The sequence below is a fragment of the Daphnia pulex genome, chromosome 5 (genome assembly GCF_021134715.1).
Source record: "Daphnia pulex isolate KAP4 chromosome 5, ASM2113471v1".
NCBI classification, from domain to species: Eukaryota; Metazoa; Arthropoda; class Branchiopoda; order Diplostraca; family Daphniidae; genus Daphnia; species Daphnia pulex.
This window is the reverse complement of record NC_060021.1, coordinates 4,324,853-4,343,199: the sequence shown is the minus strand read 5'-3', so window position 1 is coordinate 4,343,199 and position 18,347 is coordinate 4,324,853. Positions and strand designations below refer to the sequence as shown.

At 41.9% G+C, this 18,347-nt stretch overlaps 3 protein-coding genes across 4 annotated transcripts; all 3 read left to right on the top strand.

Annotated features, from left to right (window-relative positions):
* Positions 1-617: 617 nt before the first annotated feature.
* LOC124193580 (collagen alpha-1(I) chain-like) lies at positions 618-2,679 on the top strand. 2 transcript variants are annotated; one of them, XM_046587481.1, is made up of 6 exons: positions 618-777; positions 897-968; positions 1,044-1,168; positions 1,228-2,027; positions 2,095-2,208; positions 2,299-2,679. In XM_046587481.1, exons 2-6 carry the CDS (start codon positions 957-959, stop codon positions 2,463-2,465), a joined length of 1,218 nt encoding a protein of 405 aa, XP_046443437.1. In that variant the 5' UTR covers positions 618-777; positions 897-956; the 3' UTR covers positions 2,466-2,679. The 2 variants fall into 2 exon arrangements, with proteins under 2 accessions (XP_046443437.1, XP_046443436.1); XM_046587480.1 differs by having other exon boundaries at positions 2,095-2,679.
* A 1,451-nt stretch (positions 2,680-4,130) lies between these two features.
* On the top strand, positions 4,131-4,778 carry LOC124194798 (cuticle collagen 1-like). Its single transcript, XM_046589185.1, has 3 exons — positions 4,131-4,136; positions 4,172-4,526; positions 4,594-4,778. The coding sequence occupies exons 1-3, from the start codon at positions 4,131-4,133 to the stop codon at positions 4,776-4,778; spliced, it is 546 nt and encodes a 181-aa protein (XP_046445141.1).
* A 6,036-nt stretch (positions 4,779-10,814) lies between these two features.
* Positions 10,815-17,668, top strand: LOC124193928. Its single transcript, XM_046587907.1, has 7 exons — positions 10,815-12,011; positions 15,586-15,747; positions 15,816-16,231; positions 16,300-16,501; positions 16,570-16,905; positions 16,972-17,236; positions 17,297-17,668. Exons 1-7 carry the CDS (start codon positions 11,800-11,802, stop codon positions 17,309-17,311), a joined length of 1,608 nt encoding a protein of 535 aa, XP_046443863.1. The 5' UTR covers positions 10,815-11,799; the 3' UTR covers positions 17,312-17,668.
* Positions 17,669-18,347: the final 679 nt, after the last annotated feature.

Genomic DNA, 18,347 nt, shown 5'->3' with positions numbered 1-18,347 from the left:
TTTAAACAGTTTCTCCCTGAATAATATTATTTCTTGCAATCGCTTGCAGTATGTCTTTCAGAAGTCAGATGAAGAAATCCAACCACCCAATGAATCACACCACACCTTACGTATGTCGTCTGATGAATTTAATTTCACTAACCTTACTCGGACGGGCAAACTTTTCTTTACTTTCTCTTGTGCAATCTGGAACATTGATACAAGACAGAAAACTAGGGTGCGCAACGAAAAGATAATTATTACATTAAATGAGAATTGGACGACTTATCACAATATTCGGCTTTGTCTTTGCGTTTTGTGCAAAATGAGATGAAAAATGTTGAGAGTCGTAACATATTAATTGACGAGCATACACAATCTTATAAAGTTTCGGCCTTTGGCCATAATTTGCGTGGGAAAGCCCCACCACAATGTTGTTGTTTGACAGGTTTGCGGGACTAGACTTCCAAACTGTATACCAATATTGATGTACGTATATTACCGGTAAACCCTTTCACTTCGATTCTTTAAGGATAAAACGCATTTCAGTTTTGATTTTAACCTTTCACTTTTGGTGAGTGACTATTAAAGTTGAATCCAATTTTATTGGGTTTGCTCCAGTACAGCAACCTGTTTGTGTCCTTTCATTTTCAGGTTTAACAGGCGGTTTTTCATGACGAGTTTAATTTTCCTTTACTTTTAATTGGAGCAATTGAGAGTTTAAAAGGCGAGCGATCAGCAAATTTTCATCAGCGTTGGTTCAGCAGCGGAAAAGCAAACAGCATTTTAAACTTAAAGGTTAGCTTCTTTTTCAAAATCATTCAAATCGGATTTCAAGCGACATCATCTCATCGCAAAAATTTTGAAAAGTGATTGAAAAGTTAAATTTTTTACAACTCGTCATTTTTTTCATTTAGAAAATTTGCTGTTTTGAAGAGCAAACTTTTGTTCTACTAACATTATTAAATCTGGAAACCATGAAAGCAGCAGTAAGTTACCTGATTTTTCCTTTCATAACGTATCCCAATTATTGTTGCCTAGTTCGTTATTGTATTTTTGTTTAGGCTATCATTTTAACTTGCCTCTTTGCGGCTGCTTTGGCTGCTCCGCAATACCAGCGGGCTCAAGTAGCTTACGGTGACAACTACGAGCTTGAAGATATTCAAAGACAGTGGGAACGCTTCCTTGAGTAAGCAACAGTTGAAACTTTAAAAGATTGCAGACGAAATAAATATACGAACCTTTTAGGTACCTTCCATGGCTGAGAGGACAAGCTGGTGCCCAAGGACCCCAAGGACCCGCTGGAGCTCCCGGAGTTGTTGACAACTCTGATAAATATATTGTTGGACCACCTGGAGCCCCTGGCCCGCAAGGATATGCTGGACCTAAGGGAGAAAAGGGAAATACTGGCGCCCCTGGATCTACTGGCGCTCCGGGACCTCAAGGAAATCCCGGAGATGATGGAGCACCTGGAGCACAAGGATTGACTGGTGCAAGAGGCAATGATGGAGCTACTGGTGCCCCTGGTGCTCCTGGTTACTCTGGCGCAAAGGGAGAACCCGGAGCTCCTGGAGCTCCAGGCATGAATGGAGCACCTGGTGCTCGAGGCAAAGACGGTTACAATGGAGCCCCTGGACCTTCTGGACCTAAAGGAGAAACGGGTGCCCCTGGTGTAACTGTTCAATCTAATGTTCCCGGCCCAGTTGGTGCCCCTGGTTACCCTGGTAAAGACGGAGCTCCTGGCGCTCCTGGAGGACCCGGGCCCATTGGCCCAGTTGGAACAACTGGACCCCAAGGCCCCGCTGGTAAAGATGGTTCTCCTGGTTACCCTGGCAGCCCTGGTCCCAAGGGAGAAGCTGGAACTCGAGGTTATAACGGTGCTCCAGGCAAAGACGGACTTAACGGCGCTCCTGGATCTATCGGCCCTGTTGGACCTCAAGGCCCTGTTGGAAATCCAGGCTACGATGGAGCTCCTGGTAAAGACGGTTCCAATGGCTTGACTGGCGCTCCTGGAAAAGATGGATACAACGGCGCTCCTGGTGCTCCAGGTTCGTTGACCGTGGAAAATGTTATTAATAGAATTTTTCTAATGATTTTAACTTTTTGGCTAAGCAGGACCTCAAGGCGAACAAGGCAAAACTGGTAAGGATGGTAATCCTGGGGGATCTGGTGCCCCTGGTGGCCCCGGAGCTCCCGGCTCCCAAGGTCTTCAAGGAAAAGAGGGCCCCTCTGGATACCCTGGCTCCGTTGGACCTGTTGGACCAGTTGGACCGATCGGACCGATCGGACCGATCGGACCTCAAGGTAAACCTGGAACTCCTGGATACCCCGGTGGTCCTGGCCCCGTTGGGCCCATCGGTCCGGTTGGCTTTGCTGGCTACCAAGGCAAAACTGGGCAAACTGGACCCCCTGGACCAGTTGGACCAATTGGACCGATCGGTGCTCCAGGACATGTCACCTACGCCGCTCCTGGGCGCTATCATTAAGTCCAGCCTGTATGATGCACTGGCTGTCGAAATGGAGTGAAGTGCCACCAACCAGAACCATTAATAAGGCATTGTGAGTTGGTATTTTGCTAAATTCGGGCAGCTTACCGTTCTTTTTAGATCCAAACAAAACTCTTTGAAAAAATGTCCGTATATATATCTATTTTTACTGGAAATATTGCAATTGTAATTTAAATAAAGAAAGTTAAAAATCGTTGGTACAATCTGGTCTTTAATTATTTGAAATTCCGCAATCAATAACAACAATAAGCATATTTTCACAGGTTCTGTGTCGCATTACAAAGAGTCTACTATATTCAATAGAAAAAGCCCAAACCTTTCCAGAAATATAACGCTCTAATTCCAATGAATATTCTGTTTCATCAAGGTTTTAAGAGGGGATTTCCCTCAATCACAAATTGGAACTAATTTGCATTGAATCTTAAAATATGCGCAAATGATATCTTATTTCTGTACACGTCATTGGTCTATTGGATTCATGTTTATGTTCCCCTTCTCATTAAAGAAAAAGTTGCCCGAGAAATGAGATAATGAAATTCAAAAATTTTACTTTACCCTTGTTGTCCATAGACACAGAAGACCTGCAGCTGTCCAACCCTGCCATTTGAAAACACATAGCAATCACTTGCTCTGGCCGAAAACTTTCAATCCCCAAGATAAAAAAAACTGGGGCAAGATTGCGAGAAAAATTGGTCTGCATTCCAGGTCCACCAGGCCCAGCTGACCATTAAAATCTCGCCCTTTAAAACGTGTTGGGAAGGCAGCATGGGGGCCGACAGGTTTATTATCACCATTGCCGAAAAGCTTATTATGAAAACGTAGTTGATGCTGGTTTATGTTAAAGGAAAGAGATCTGGGGGATTATTGATGCACTTAACTAACATTAACCGTATTCAATCAAACTTAAGTTTGTATTAACTCGTCAAGGATGTGTTCAATCAACAAACGGCAGCAAAAAACCTCAACAAGTTAATTGTTTCTCGCAACTTTATGCATTTTTCGTATTTTCAAACGTATACGGCAAGAAATGCAGAACATTTGGAGCCGAAATAAGAAATAGACCGATTAACCATCTTTCGCATCGGTTGCATTGCTGCACCAGTTTAAATTCTTATTTGCATAATTTCACAGTTGTCGGCGATGCTTTCGCTATGTTTCTTTTTTCTGCTGTCATCTGCTATTTTTTCTTTCTCTGCCTTCCAGTTTGTGATTACTCTCGATTCGATTCAACATGGTTAAGTATTGTGCCTCCATATTTCATTAAATGTTAGATCCCCATTTAATTTTCATACCTTTAGGATCGCCGCCTGTCTGTCTGTCAGCGAAATGTGCCGTTGAGGTTCCCTGCTTGACTCGACCGGAGAGTCTGCACGCACCGTAGAAAATCTGCTCACTGTTGTCGACGACGCCAAAATTGGTAGCAAAATTAGAGAGAAAGCTGCCCTCGCTGCTGGCTATTTCTCGCTCGGCGAACTGGAATATCCTCGCCGGAAGCACGTCATTGAACACTTTCTAACTTCCACCGAGGTGGTAGACTTCATTTACATTTTCAGGATAAAATAATAATTTTTTCGTCGAATTTCAATAGGAAATGAAAGATTTCGAGATACAATTAGGACATACAACAAGGATTTCCTGGTTCAGATGGAGGTGCTATTGAAGGAGGATTCGGACAGTCACAACAGAGCACAGTAGTCGGACCACCAGGACCACCTGGCGCCCCTGGACCTGCTGGACCGAAGGGAGAAACAGGAAATGCCGGAAATCCAGGAACACCTGGAGGACCCGGACCTGTTGGCCCTGCCGGACTCAATGGTGGACCTGGTGGACCCGGACCAGCTGGACCTCAAGGCAAACCCGGTGCTCCAGGTTTCAATGGCGGACCTGGACCAGCTGGACCCGTTGGACCGATCGGTGGCCCCGGACCTCAAAGTAAACCAGGTTCACCTGGCTTCCCGGTTGGACCAGGACAACAAGGGCCACAAGGAGGCCCCGGACCCCAAGGAGGTCCAGGTCCAGATGGAGGCCCAGGTATTCCAGGTAATGCAGGAGCAGTTTTGTTTTATTTTATTTATCCATCATATAACGTCATCTTCTATTACTACAGGTCAACCAGGAACACCAGGTAGTCCAGGACCTGGTGGACAGCCTTCTTACCCAGCACCAGTTGAACAACCCTCATACCCAGCTCCAGCTCAACAACCGTCTTGGGCAGCTCCGACTCAACCGTCGTGGTGGACTCCTATTCAGCCCTCATTCCAACAGCCGCAGCAATCGGCCTACGGACGATAAACTATAATTATATACTAACATTATAATTCTAAGTACTATATAAATAAACTGCGTCCTATTCTGGTTCCGTTAGGCCATACGGCCGCGAGTAAATCACCTAATTGATAAACCGCGTCATTAAAAAAAAATGTTTAACAGTGAAAGATGGATTGGCAAGTAAAATACAATTTACTGAAAAATCATTCATGGCGAATTCAAAGCTGTGTGAATGAACGATCGGAAGAATGAACGGAAAAGTGAGCGTGGGTAACCTCACCGTGCACTATTCACTATCAGTATATCCATCAATTAAGGTGATCAATGGTTGGAACGACTAGGAAAGTTTTTCACCCTTGCGTTTTATAGAGGCATGGTCGGGAATCGTGAAACTTGCCAAGAATGGTAATCACTCATGATTACTTTAAAATCCCCGCATAGAGAGACCACTGCACGATACCATTAATAGTCTGACATCGGCCATGCCCGACAGTAAACTATTAATTAAATCATTTGGCAATTTCATTGAGGTATCCAAATTTAAAGTACGAAAAACGTTTACATTTTATTTTATGACATGATTTTAAAACCCGTCTTGGGTTTTCTCTGACAATTCTCCAATTCATAACATTCCTCTCAATTCCGGTATTCCCAAATTTTCCGACAAAAAATAATAGGTAACCTTTATTAATCCTAAATAGATAAAGGGAAGTTTGCATAATCTATTCAAGTATTTCATTTTATTATTTAAGTCAGTTAGGTCTAAGTATTTAAAGAAGTTAAGAAGTAGTATCTTCGAGTATCTTATCAGAAACTCTTGCAATATTTAATCGGGTATACTAAACACTTGAAATAATTGAATTTCATCTTATTGCTTCTGCTTTTCGGGATTGTGTTTTAAAAGTCGAATTTTTTTAAGAGGTTCACACCCAAGTGAACTTTTGATATTCAAATCAGATTTATAATTCTTATTCATAATAGGAAGGAAAATAACGATGTGGATTTCTTTTAAAGCACCACAATTTGTCTATAGTCACCACCTGAAACTGAAAATGTTCTTTTTGTTGGTATTATTACAGTTGACTTGTAATCTGTCGCTTTATGGCACCAATTCAAATTATATGAATGGGTGTCATACTTCTTTCAAAAAATAGATCGACAATTGCCAATTTACGACTATCACGAGCTTTTTACTTCATCAGTAAATTAGAAACGTTCTATTTGAACCTCAATTAAGTTTAGGCTACCTAGAGTCTCTTCTAATAACGCTATTCAATTTCTGTAACATTATTATTGTAGCTTGTCCTCATCCAAAAAGCTTTAAAAAAAATTTGAGGGGTAATGGGGAAAGAATTTACCCTGATGGTAGCCAAAATTTGCTTAAGCGTATCAGGTAGTGGTGGAACAAGTTCCCCGTAACCCCCGTAACCCCCCCCCTTATTACTGGGTGGTTTTTGTTCCACCAATAGTATTTCAATCTTTGATTTTTGGCTACCAAAATTTCTTCACTCGAGTATAAATTAGATAAGAAACGTAGGCTTTACTCATTCTCTATTTTCTTTCGTTCCCCTGATTGTTTAAATTCGTTCGTTCTGAAGATGGAAACGGAAACAAGTGTATCTGAGTATCTTCAAGATCGGTATGATCTTTTGAAAAAAAAGGATGCGTTCGGAACATTCGTTGACGTCATTTCTGAGTGTTTTCTGAGGGATAACCCTGACAAGTTATTTCTGCCATCAATGGTCAAGTCGCTAGAGCAAAGGTGGATTGTAAGTTTTTTATTTTTTTATTTATTTTTTTATTTTATTTTGTTTGCCTTTTAACTAATCTTTTTCTTTTCCTTTTTTTTCAGAAACTCCCAGAGGAAGAAAAGGATGATTATCGTCGCCTAATGGAGAGAAGAAATAAACTTATCGAGGAGGAGATAAGAATTGTAGATAACATGATCATTGCTTTACGTCCTGGAGAAAGGTCGTACACTGGAGACAAATTGGCTGTCCCCATTCCAGAAAAGGAGAAAGAATTGGTAGACAAGATGTGTTTTAACCCGATTTTCTGGTAAGCTTCCATTTTATTTGTCTTAAGATTTCTTTAATTTATTTATTTTTAATATTTCAGGTACTTCTGTGACGAATTCAGTAAGAACTTACCAGACAATCCAAAATGGCGAAACAACATCATGGATTTGCAAACAAAAACGGTCCAAAAATGGTCAACATTATCCAAAAAAATCCAAGGAGATTACATCAATCGGGCAAAGAAAGAGTTTGAACTTTACACAGGTAAAATTAAAAATAATATTTAAAACAAAATAAATTGAAATTTAACTATTTGATTAAAATATAGGATCAACAGATGGCAATGAGGTGGTGGTCCAAAGCTTACTGAAAACTCTACGATATGGAAATTTTGATTTTTTTTGATGTTTGTTACACTAACCATATCTGCTTGGTGAAATTTAATTTGCATATGTATCCAACTTCTGTCATTTTTTTCACAAGTGATAAACAACATTTCAAGAATGTCAATTCAATAAAAACTTTTTTCATACGAATCATATTTCTTTTGTTTGCTTATTGCGTCACTTAAATTTTAGTGTAGTTAAAATAATTAATGAAGGTTGGGGAGGGGTGAGGAAAAAAAAATTCAAAATGTCCAACTTGTTTTCTAAATGGGGTGGTTGGATGGGTGGAGAGAAAAGTTTAAAATGGCCAATTTGTAAACCCTTCCTCCTCCTACGCATAACGAATTGCCGCCAAAAATTCAGCTCGGGAAATATGGCGCTTCTTGACGGTGAAAAAAAAATTATGTTTGGTGTGTATCACGAGTCGTGCCTGCTGTCATCTTAAAGCTCTCTGGCTGAATTTGATTGATCTCTTCAGTTTAATTTTCATCGGAAATTAAATCATGTGTGATGTGTATAACACGAGTCGTGCCTGGGTGGTTGGATGGGTGGAGAGAAAAGTTCAAAATGGCTGATTTGTAAACCATTCCTCCTCTTACGCAGAACGCATTACCGCCAAAAATTCAGCCAGGAAATATGGTGCCCCATGACGGTGAAAAAAAATTCTGTTTGTTGTGTAACACGAGTCGTGCTGTTGTCGTAAAGCTCTCTGGCTGATTTTGTGTTTCTGTTACACTTTCATTAAACTGGGCCGATAGTCTTAACTATTTGCCAAGTTTTTGTTTCGGTGGCAACGGTTTCAGTGTCGTGATCTCTACACGCTGCTCTACATCCTGGACGGAAGAGCCGGCCAATACCAACAAGTCGTCGTCGTCGTGGACTGATGGGTATGTTTTTAAATAGAATATTATATCATCATATGATGATAATGGGTACAAGTGCAGCATGGTCGATATTTCCGATGGTGTTGGTTCTTTTTCGAATTCGAAATTCAAATTCTCTCTTCTTCTTCTTCCATTGATCTCTATATGATTTCGTTTTCTGTCGAAATTGGTTGGGTAATTTTTTCCCCTTTCTCTTTCATTTCTAGTGTGTGATGGATAGGTTCAAAAGGCCGGAGGTCTCTTAGGCGTGACTTCACTCGGACTCTTGATTCTAGGCCTTCTTATGGTGTTCATCCTGATCCTGCTCGTCATTATCGTCGTTCTAGCTGCCTTGTTGCCCAGAACCAAGGCCCATTATCATCCGGGCCTCTTTATTTTTTTTGTCCATTCCCACTTTCGCTCGTCAATCCGAGCGTGAAGTTCCCGTCCGTTTCTATTCGATTCCTTTTCCGTCCTCACTTTGTTAGTGTCGTAACGATCGCCTTATCGATAGACGATCGTCATGGGCCCACCAAGCGAAAAGCGAAACTTGTCCGATTCTTCCCCCCCATTTAGTCTCTCTACTCACATCGATAGACTAGCACTTCCATATACATAGCGCACACTATATCCTTTTACATTTTTGTTTATTATTTTGTGTGTGTGTGAGCTTTGTTTTGTTTTTATTCATGGAGAAAGGGGTGGGTTTCATATGTACAGTACTGCTACTACCCGTGCTGGTCTTTTCTCTTTTGGCCTTTCTGTGTGTGTTTTGGTCTCGGTTGTTTTTCGAAGCCGGGGTCGTTGTTATTGCTGTTGCCCATTAATCAGGTTCTGCGAAGCCGAATACTGTATATCTACTAGGTTATCAGGCAAGGGCTGGTTGCCTCCGATAGGTATATTTTTTTGTTTCCTCCCTCCGTCTGAATATGTGGCCGGAATGAAGCGATGCGAGAGATGCGAGAGAGACACAGAGAAAGAGAAAAGATAGCGAGCGCACAAGAGAGAGAGAGACTGAGTAAGTATTGCCTGGGCTATGGGGTATGCCACGGAATACATGCAGCGCATACAACAACAATAACAAGAAAAAGGAAAAGGAAGAAATAAGGGGGGGGGGGCGAAGATCCATCGAGAGCCAAAGTGGTGCGGTAGAGAGTCCAGCAAAGTCGCTCTCTCTCTCTCTCCTTGGCAGTAATCTGCCAAAGAAAACATCCCGGGGAATGAAGCCAAAAAAGAAACACAGCACACACACTGGTGTGTGCTGTGTGCAGGGCTCTGCCGCTCAATGGCGATGCAGTATCTATAATGACGAGTATGTATAGCGCAGAGAGAGACGAGCGTGTGTGAAAACGAATCCGGCAACTCTGGCTGACTTTTATTGACGTGCGAGATGGAATCCCATCCCCCAACCTAATAGAAAAAAAAATTATTCCGTCTCTGTATGTAGACGGAATAGTCTGGACGGAGAATGGGGGGGGAAATGCGGGGTGAAGCTAGGACCTTTTATCAGCTTCGAAATCATAACATCTACACTATATTAGCTATGACCGTTTTGTTATTTTCTTTTTTTTCTTGCCCGTGCCTAGTCATTATTGATCCATCGAGAGAAACCAGATGAGTGGGGGATTGGTAATGCGGAAGAGGCTTTGTGTATAGTCTAGATATCTCTTCTCACGCAATTTGTGGTTTACGCGCTGGGTACCACTGCACTGTCGGCACCGCCCGTAATTGCATATTTGGCTCGAATATCCGAATTTTAAATTTCCCGCTATATCTAATTCTTATCTAGCCTCGTCTCTGGGAGCGACAACCTCTTGATATGAATCAAACTGTAAAGTGCGGGTTTTATACCTACTGTATTCTTTCGGTGGTCACCACACTTCCTGCGGAAGGGAGAAAAACAAAAGTGAAGTATTTATTTTTAAATTTGAAATGAATTGCCGACTTTCTTTTTCGGGTGGCGGGAGGATTTGTGAATTAGAGACGACGAAATATATCAGAGAAACGACACCCCGCGCTCAACACTTTGGCGACAAACAGTAGGATCTCTCAAACAGCTATTTTGTCGTCTCTGCAAATATTGTGTGCGTGAGAATGGGCCGCAAACGGGAACTGTGAAGGGAAAACGGCATCGAATTGCTTGTTTAGATCGCATCTAAAGCCCCTCGTTCTTTCCTTTTTCACTCTTCGGATTCGAATGCAAAGCGGATGGTAGACAGATGAGACAGATACAAAGAGACAGATGAGAGACAGAGAGAGTTATGACTGTCATGAGTATTGTAATATTATAAGCACAGAAAAAAAACCATACAGGGAAATGCGTTCGCCATTTTTTGATTGAAATGAATTCGGCGTCTAATTTGAATCATTTTGAAATTTTTTCAGGAGCATCGACCGCCCCGCCAACGAGCACGAACCAACCGAATTCGTCTTGCTCTACACGCTACTCTACATCGCGGACGGAAGAGCCGGCCAACACCAACACGTCATCGTCGTCGTCTTCGTGGATTTGTGGTTGTAGCGACGATTTTCTGCTGAAGAATTCTTGCTACTCTGATTACGCCACCTTCTGTTTGACGGGTGAGTCCTGCCCATCGGCAATTATTTATGATCATAAAGAATTATCCTTTGCTATTCTGTCGATGATGTTATTTAGTCCGTTGTCCGTTGGCGTGCGTGATTTTCCGCTGTTGGAAAGAAGGGGGAGGGAATAAAAGAAGAGATGATGATGGGTACAAGTGCAGTATGGTCGATATTTCCGATAGTGTTGGTTCTTTTTCGGCTTGTCCCTTTGGCGCTTGGTGGGAGATTCAGCCTGGATCCTTTTGGATCCTTTTAGCCGAGTCGATGCCCGAGCGGACGCGTTTGAAACGAGGTGCTGTCGAATAAGAAACGAACGAACGAAAAACAAATTTTATTTTGTAAGTGTTCGACTCTCTGCAATTATTTGTTTTCCCCCGTCGACGTTTTGTTTTTGTTTGGTGCGATCGTGAAATATTTTTTGCGGGCAACCAAATTTTTGCGGGTTTGATTTCGTCGCGGATTATTGCGGCCACCACCGCCACCCCCCTTTCAATCAACAATTGCTTCTTCCGTGTTAATCCGATTCGCATTGTGGAAACTTATAATTTATTTGTCGAAACAAAACGATAAGACAGTGTAATTCGACGCAAGAGTTTTAGTTTTCATGACATGGCCGACTTTTGATTGATTGAAGTCGAGTGCAAGTGACTTAAGGAACTCTCGGAACTCTTGGACGGGAGTTTTTTCCCGATGCCCGTACAGTTCCGTATGTGTGGATATGCGTGTCTTTGACGTTACTATTGTCCCCGTGTCCTCGTCTGCTGTGTTTCAACCCCCCCCCCTCATGTGACGTGTCTTGTGTGTGTGCCGAACCGTTTCGTGCGTCTTGTCTCTCGGTTCCGGATCCATTGAAAATCGGAAGTTTTTCTTTTCTTTTTTCTTTTGGTTTTTTTGTTTATTTATTTTTTTTTCGTCGGCAAACGACAAGAAAAAGTTGTTGGTATGGTTGTCCGCTACTGACTTCTTGTAACAACTAGTGCTAGTAGGGGGAAGCCCATCAAATCAAAGGATCCGCCATTGAACATACTAATTTTCTTACTTACTTACTTTTTTTTCAACTTTAATTGAATTTGTCTTATTTTCTTGCACGTGTCGTTTGGGCGTAGTATAACGAAGAAAAACCCTGGGTGGGTGGCGCTCATCAGCAGTCAGGCGGTGAGCTCCGGCTCTGCTTGTCCTGTGTGTCGTTACTCGAATGACTTTTCTTCTTCTTCTTCTTTTCTCTCCTTCGCATCGGCCAACGTCGTCGTCGTGTGGTGCCATTTTTTTTTTTTTTTTGTTAAGTATTTGGGAGACTTTTGCGACTCGCTCGACTAGTTTTTTCTCCGCACGACTCCAGGCGCGCTGGTTCCGCAATCAATCCGACAACGGCAATGTCTACAAAACCGGACGAAAAAAAAAATCCATGTAACTATATTTTTATAAGGAAGTTAAAAGAAGAAAAAAAAATCACACGCGTGATGGTGGTTAACATTTTTGTTTAGTATAGCCACAACCTATACGTGTAGCTCTTTTGATTTTAGATAGGCTGCTTGATGCAGTTCAGGGTTATGCTGTGGAAGGCTTTCCTCCGTTTTTATTTGTTCGCTCGGTTGATGAATGGAAGAAAAGAGGAGAGACACAACTTTTTGAGCAGAGCTCTGGCGCAGATATCGTAGTTTTTTGGGGGGTAAAGGGGGAAACCGGGGACGGGAACAGCTTCTTCTTGTCGTCTATTTGCCTGCTGTTATCCGTCTCGCCATTTTGTGGCCCGCACGTTGAATAACGTCAAACTTCTTTTATAGTCTCTCTCTGTCTCTCCCGTAAGTGTCCTTTACACCAAGCAAATCATCTAGCGCCGTGTGTTTTATTTATGTTTTTCTCTCTCTCTTGGTTATTTCTATGTTGTAAAAGGAGAAAGAAAACAAAAATGGCTGGGTTGGTGGAAGGTTTATACGGTGGGAGTGGTGGATAGTTGATTGCGATCAAGAAAAAAAGAAATAAAAAAAAAACAACTGCTTTTTTTTCGCTCGTTTGTTTTGTTTGACGGACTTCAATGCTAAACTGGTTAGGCAAACAATTTTCACCCCTTTTTCTCCGCTTTTAACGTTTTGGGGGTAATTTGATGATGAAAGGATCGGTCAATTTAATCCCGAGCGACGGTCGAACGATCTTTTGTTTGTTCAATTCAGGAGGTCGGCCATATCTCTACATGATTTCTCATTTCACCCGCTTGACCGGCCCAAAGTGACTTGTATCCAGAATTTTTGTTTTCTCTCCCCGCGACGCTAAACGAGAGCGGGATAGTCTTGACGTCGTGCGTGAATTGAGCCGTGGTAGAGCGAGAGACTCTACGACGCTAAACACAAATGAGCTATATGCTACTCTGCAGCGGCGTCGATATAGTAACTCTCTCCCTTCTGCCACCTCCCAACTTGTTTGCTCGCAGATGAGGAGGAAAGCAAAGTGAATTAGTTTGAGATCCGCAGAAAACACTTACCGGGAGCGGGCGTCGCCGTCGCATCAACCGCCGACGCCCGAAAACTTTGACAGCCCCACCAGTCGTCGGCCGTATAAGAGAAGCTTCTGGCCTGAGAAATCGAATCTGCATCGGCATTTTCATTTTCCTAGTGAAAAAAAGAGAGGGAAGAAAAAATGGGAGCGGGATAATTGAACAGGCGAGATTGAAGGCTTTATAGAGAGGCAGTGAGCTCACTTGATGGTGTCTGTTGTTCCAGGATATTGCCTCCTGGAAGCGGTTTCCTTTTGTTTTTCCTGTTTTGTTATTTTTCAAGGAAGAGAAGAAGAAGGAGACGATCTTTTTTCCCTCTTAACCCCGCGGGAGGATGAAACTTGCATTCACTGGCACACGCCGACACATGCAAGGGATGGAAGGGTGGGGGTTGGGGGGTGGGGAGAAAATGGGTGAATGTAATCAATACTGTCGTCTGCTGAGAAGGGACTATATTGAGAACAAAATGCTCCTCTCCGTATGGGAGAAACAGCTGCCGCAACTGCAAACACACACAGGCATCTAACGTTTGTTGGGAAAGTTCCCCAGGTCAGTTGCAGAAAAGAAAATATCGACCGAGATGAAAAACTTTTCTTTTTTTTTCTTTTTTCTTCCGGGTCGGTCGTATAATAATATCTGAGCAAGTGGGAGTAGCAGCAGCAGCAGCAGCCAACGTGACCGCCAACGTTTTCTTTATTGGCGTTCGTCGTCGAGATGGACTATGGCTTCAATTACTTACTTTTACATTTGTGCCGTGAACGGACGAGAGACCGACCCGACCCCCTTTTTTCCTCGCTGTAGTCTTTCAATATAATGTCTGGGAAAAAAGTATTGGCAGGTGCTGGAAAAAAATCGGTTGAGCGGGCGTCCATCCATCCATCCATCCATCCGCCTCTTTATTTCTTTTGTCGGGGAGCAGTTGTTGACTGGACGATGCCTCGCGTGCGTGATTATTCAAGCCGGATACATCATCAATGACTTAAGGCGTTTAGCTGTCGGTCGGGTTGGCGCGCCGGATTCGTTTCTCTCGCAATCACGCGAATCAAACGCCGGCAAACGGAGGTGAGGGGGAAACGAGAAGTTGATGGGACTTTGATGTCGAACGATTTTTTTCGGGGTGGGGAAAGGTGATTTCCCCTTTCTCTTGCCGATTGTATCGGCGTCGCTCTTTTATTTCTTATTTTTAAGTCGACCCGACGAGCGTCTTACACACATCTATAGGATCGGATGGACATTAGTTGGTACACGCCTCTCCACTTTTGCTTCCTGTCTTTGACTTTTTTTTGTTTTCATTCGATCGGTCTGAAGAAGATCGACTGTGAATCAATCAAGGAGAGATACGGTCGAACGTGTTTCGCCCCATTGTCGCGACTGTTGGGCACCGCTCTCCAATGTTTTACGGGATCGACATGTCTAACGCGATGGCGGGGTAGTAACTCTTTCTCCTGCCGTTGCGTCTCTTTTGTTACCTCGTTTGGCCGATGTGTCGCATGAGGAGGAACAGAGAGAAATAGATTTTGATTCACTGATGGAATCGTCTGGGCTGTGCTGTGTGTTTGTGTGTCGACATATAATCTCTTTTGCTTGGTTTCATTTCGTTTGATTCGTTGCCAACCGTCGCCATCAACCCATAGCACACGGCCATTTCAATATTGATATATCTGACAATATCTTTCAGTTGTCTTGCTTCTTTATTGTCGGACCAATTTCACTTGCGAGCTCTTCTTTTTTCCCCCTTTGCTACAACTTCTCTCGTTGTAGTAGTAGTAGTAGTCGATGATATACTACATCTATTTGTTGATTCAGCCGACCGACGACAATCTTACCTATTCCGCATACAAGTAGTACACGGGAAAAAGAAATGGGGGGACAAAACAAATACAGAGACTTTTCCAATGTCTTTTTCTTTATCGACGCTCGACGTGACACGGTAAATATATTCCGTATACTGTGTATACAGTGTGTGGGTGGATGTAAACCAATAGTCTCTGTTCTAGCGTGCATAGAGAGTTGACAGGCAACACGGGCAGGATGGCGTAGAATTCGGGGAAAGACCTTCTCTCTCCGACGTCGACAGAGAATCGACGAGGGACGTTTAGGAGCATCAACTGAATCGTCGATGATAAAAGCTTTGGAGGTTATATTTTTATCTACCTGAAATCGGGTTTGGCGAATAATAAAAGGGGGGAAAAAGAGTTCTGTTTTTGTGTAAAAGTTGAATGAGGACGAATACTTTTACTGTTTTTTACGGACCTGCTGTTAATGGATGATGTCCGTCCTTCCGTATTTATTTTATTTATTTTTATTTATTTACTTTGAATCGAAAAATATCTGTACGCCATCGCGCTGTTTTACTGCTAGGATTTTGTTCATGATAAACTTTTGAATTGATTTGCCTTCTAGCAACTTGTTGTGTCGTTTATCATCGAAAAATTCAAAACTTAACCGCTTTTCTTTTTACCCATTACAATTTTCAAATTTGTTTTACAGCGACAGACCTGATTTGAAAATTTTCCCTGAATTAATCTATCCAAAATTGGTGAAATCGAAATTTGTACATTGGCGACCAATTGCTAGGCTACCGTCAAATACCTGCCTAGGACCTTTTTCAATATGTGGCAATCCGCCTCGTAAACGATTAAATTTCTGGGTGTAAGTTTTCATAATTTCTAGAATTCGTCAAATTCCTTGCTATTAAATTTCTTTTTTATTTGTTTTAGTTGTAACACCTATCCAAGAAGCAAACCACAAGTGATTCAAATTCTCAAAGAAAACGGAATAATAGTAACCGCAGATCTGTTGAAGAAATTCAATTTCTCGGTAGAAGAATTTCAAGCCGATTCGAGACTTTTTAAAAGAAAAAAAAAGGGAAAAATGAAACAAAGTACTTTGAAAAAAAACCAGAATGAACCAGAAACGTGCAATCCGCCGTTTATTGATCTTGATGTCGATCATTCATATCTCGGGAAAAATTTTACCGTTAAATCGTCTCCATCACTTAAAAACGAAGTCTGGATCCCATCAGAAGAAAATGCGATTGACGGGTCAACTCTTCAAGAAAATTGTGAGCCAAAATTACAGGCATTTGAGCAGTATTATTCTGACAAATCTGCCTCTTTTCACACATATTGCCTCGGTATGCTTTTTTCGTTTTAGTTTTCGTTTTTTTTATTGTTTAGTAACCAAAATTTATTTTTTCAATAGAACAACTGTCGTCCAGTGACGATTTACCTGAAGGTTGGAGTGGTGATTGTCTGATCTGTCCAGGCAATGCTGCTTTTAAATGTTACAACGCCAACAACAGCCTCTCCTGTCCAAAGGAAAGTATTGAATGGAACGAAATGTTGTCCATGTTAACAGGTGTTTCGCATTTGTCGCTTCAAGAGAAGATTGAAACGCTCACATGGTAAGACCAATTTTATTACCGAATTTACTTATTTTTTTCTAATAAGTTTTTTTTTTGTTTTCAAACAGGCGAGTTTGCCCTTTCTATGGGATCTTGGAAATCTTGGCGTCCAATGTTGTTGTGTGGACAACTAAAGTAGCGACGGTCGACGGACCGATTTTCTCATTTTGCGAGCGTTACGTAAGTCGCATCTACCGCACGACAACGAATTCATGCGTATCCTGCGAGCACAATTACATAACAACGCTATTTCCACCAACTCCAAGAATTCTTGATATCCCAAAGAAAGATGTGCCCCGGAAGAACAAGACGTTAGTCTTCTTGTGCGCCCGGCTATCGGCTGGGAATACATTGACCGTTGGATACTTTGACAAATTGGTCGCGTCACTAGAACAAAGTGAAAGGTAAACTGTATTAAATGCTATTAATTTGGTAGTTGTCTAATTTTCCCCATTTTCTATTACTTTCAGCAATCCAGGACGGTTTGGTAAATTCAACCGTCCCGGGTTGCCGGCAGGAATGGAGATTGTTGGAAAATTTGTTGCCCGCGCGACTGCAACTACCAAAATCGAAACAAGATACGCGCGAACCATCAAGGCTCTTCCTGATTGGCTACCGATGAATCTGTTGCCAGAGTTCATCTTGTATCGCTACTGGCCGGGAAATTCAGTTATCATAGGAATGACTACACCTGCCTGTTTGACCGTTTCGCCAAATCATCTAAATAATGGATTTGTAACTTCTTTTTCTCCATTTTTTTTTTATTTTTTTTTTTATTTCTCTATCTTTCCCCAGAAAACACTTCATTGAGGATCTTTTTGCCCGTGGCATTCCACGAGATAGCCTCTTCTTCTATTGCCATTGTCTTCAAGCCAGGAATTCGAAGTCCCGGCCATAGTTGTGACAACTTTAGCTGCTTGTTGGTTTGTGTTCAAAATGGCTTGTAGACCATCAGTACCTAAAAAAACAGTGAAAGAAATTTTTTAAATTAACATCCAACATTGGAAATTCTACTATACCAGATTTACTGGAGTAACTTGGAGTAGATTGGAGTGATTTTCGATTGATTTTCAAGTCTTAAAACTCCTGCCAATCTCTGATTCACTGTGTAAAAAAAAGCAAGATGGATGCGAATCCAGGCCTAACAATAAACATAATGTAGTAAAATGAATGTTATTTGAATATAAAAAGTAGTAAAATCACACCGCGACGTTCAAACGGCCGTGAGCTTAATGGGCAATTATGATGACAATGGAGGGAAAAGCCATGGGTAAGAATCTCCAGCTGTTGGGGGTCCGAGTTCATTACGGCCACTGGATATGGAAAGAAGCCTTTTAAAAAGTTCCAATGAGTAGACTGAAAGTGTAACAATAAATTGTTGACACCTACCATTCCCCAACACAGTGGGGGGCAGCAAAAATGTAGCCAAAAAACATATGAGATGCTAAATGATTTTTTATTCAAGAAAAAAAAAATAATTCGTATGGAACCTTTACAGAATCAACCAGTCAAACAGAATTTCTCATGCAGTTCTCCTAAATATAAATGAAAGTTTGGGATACTTTCTTTAAAATTTTTCCGTTTTCACTGTAAATTGTATGAAAAAAAGGCAGGTGCAAGTGGCATCCGTTGGAAAGGCGTTACTTGCGAAGCTGTTATGAAAGAAAATATTTACCACTTTAAAAAAGTCGTCGAATCGCAAGAAATCTCTGTTCTGAATGCTGCAATGTGTGACATTTGTCTCGTAATCATTTACTTTTACTCATATGTTAAGAGTATCCAAACTAACCTAACCTGATAGACGGGTGCCGATCATTTATTATGTCCATGTTGCTCTTTCGTCATT

Excerpts from the sequence above, each read along its gene's own strand:
- LOC124193580 (XM_046587480.1), top strand. Across the intron at positions 1,169-1,227 it reads CAGTGGGAACGCTTCCTTGA|GTACCTTCCATGGCTGAGAG; the intron begins GTAAGCAACAGT and ends CGAACCTTTTAG. Across the intron at positions 2,028-2,094 it reads CGGCGCTCCTGGTGCTCCAG|GACCTCAAGGCGAACAAGGC; the intron begins GTTCGTTGACCG and ends TTGGCTAAGCAG.
- LOC124193928 (XM_046587907.1), top strand. The coding sequence starts at position 11,800 with ATGACTTTTCTTCTTCTTCTTCTTTTCTCTCCTTCGCATCGGCCAACG. Across the intron at positions 16,232-16,299 it reads TTTTCACACATATTGCCTCG|AACAACTGTCGTCCAGTGAC; the intron begins GTATGCTTTTTT and ends TTTTTTCAATAG. Across the intron at positions 16,906-16,971 it reads TCACTAGAACAAAGTGAAAG|CAATCCAGGACGGTTTGGTA; the intron begins GTAAACTGTATT and ends TATTACTTTCAG.
- LOC124194798 (XM_046589185.1), top strand. Across the intron at positions 4,527-4,593 it reads TGGAGGCCCAGGTATTCCAG|GTCAACCAGGAACACCAGGT; the intron begins GTAATGCAGGAG and ends CTATTACTACAG.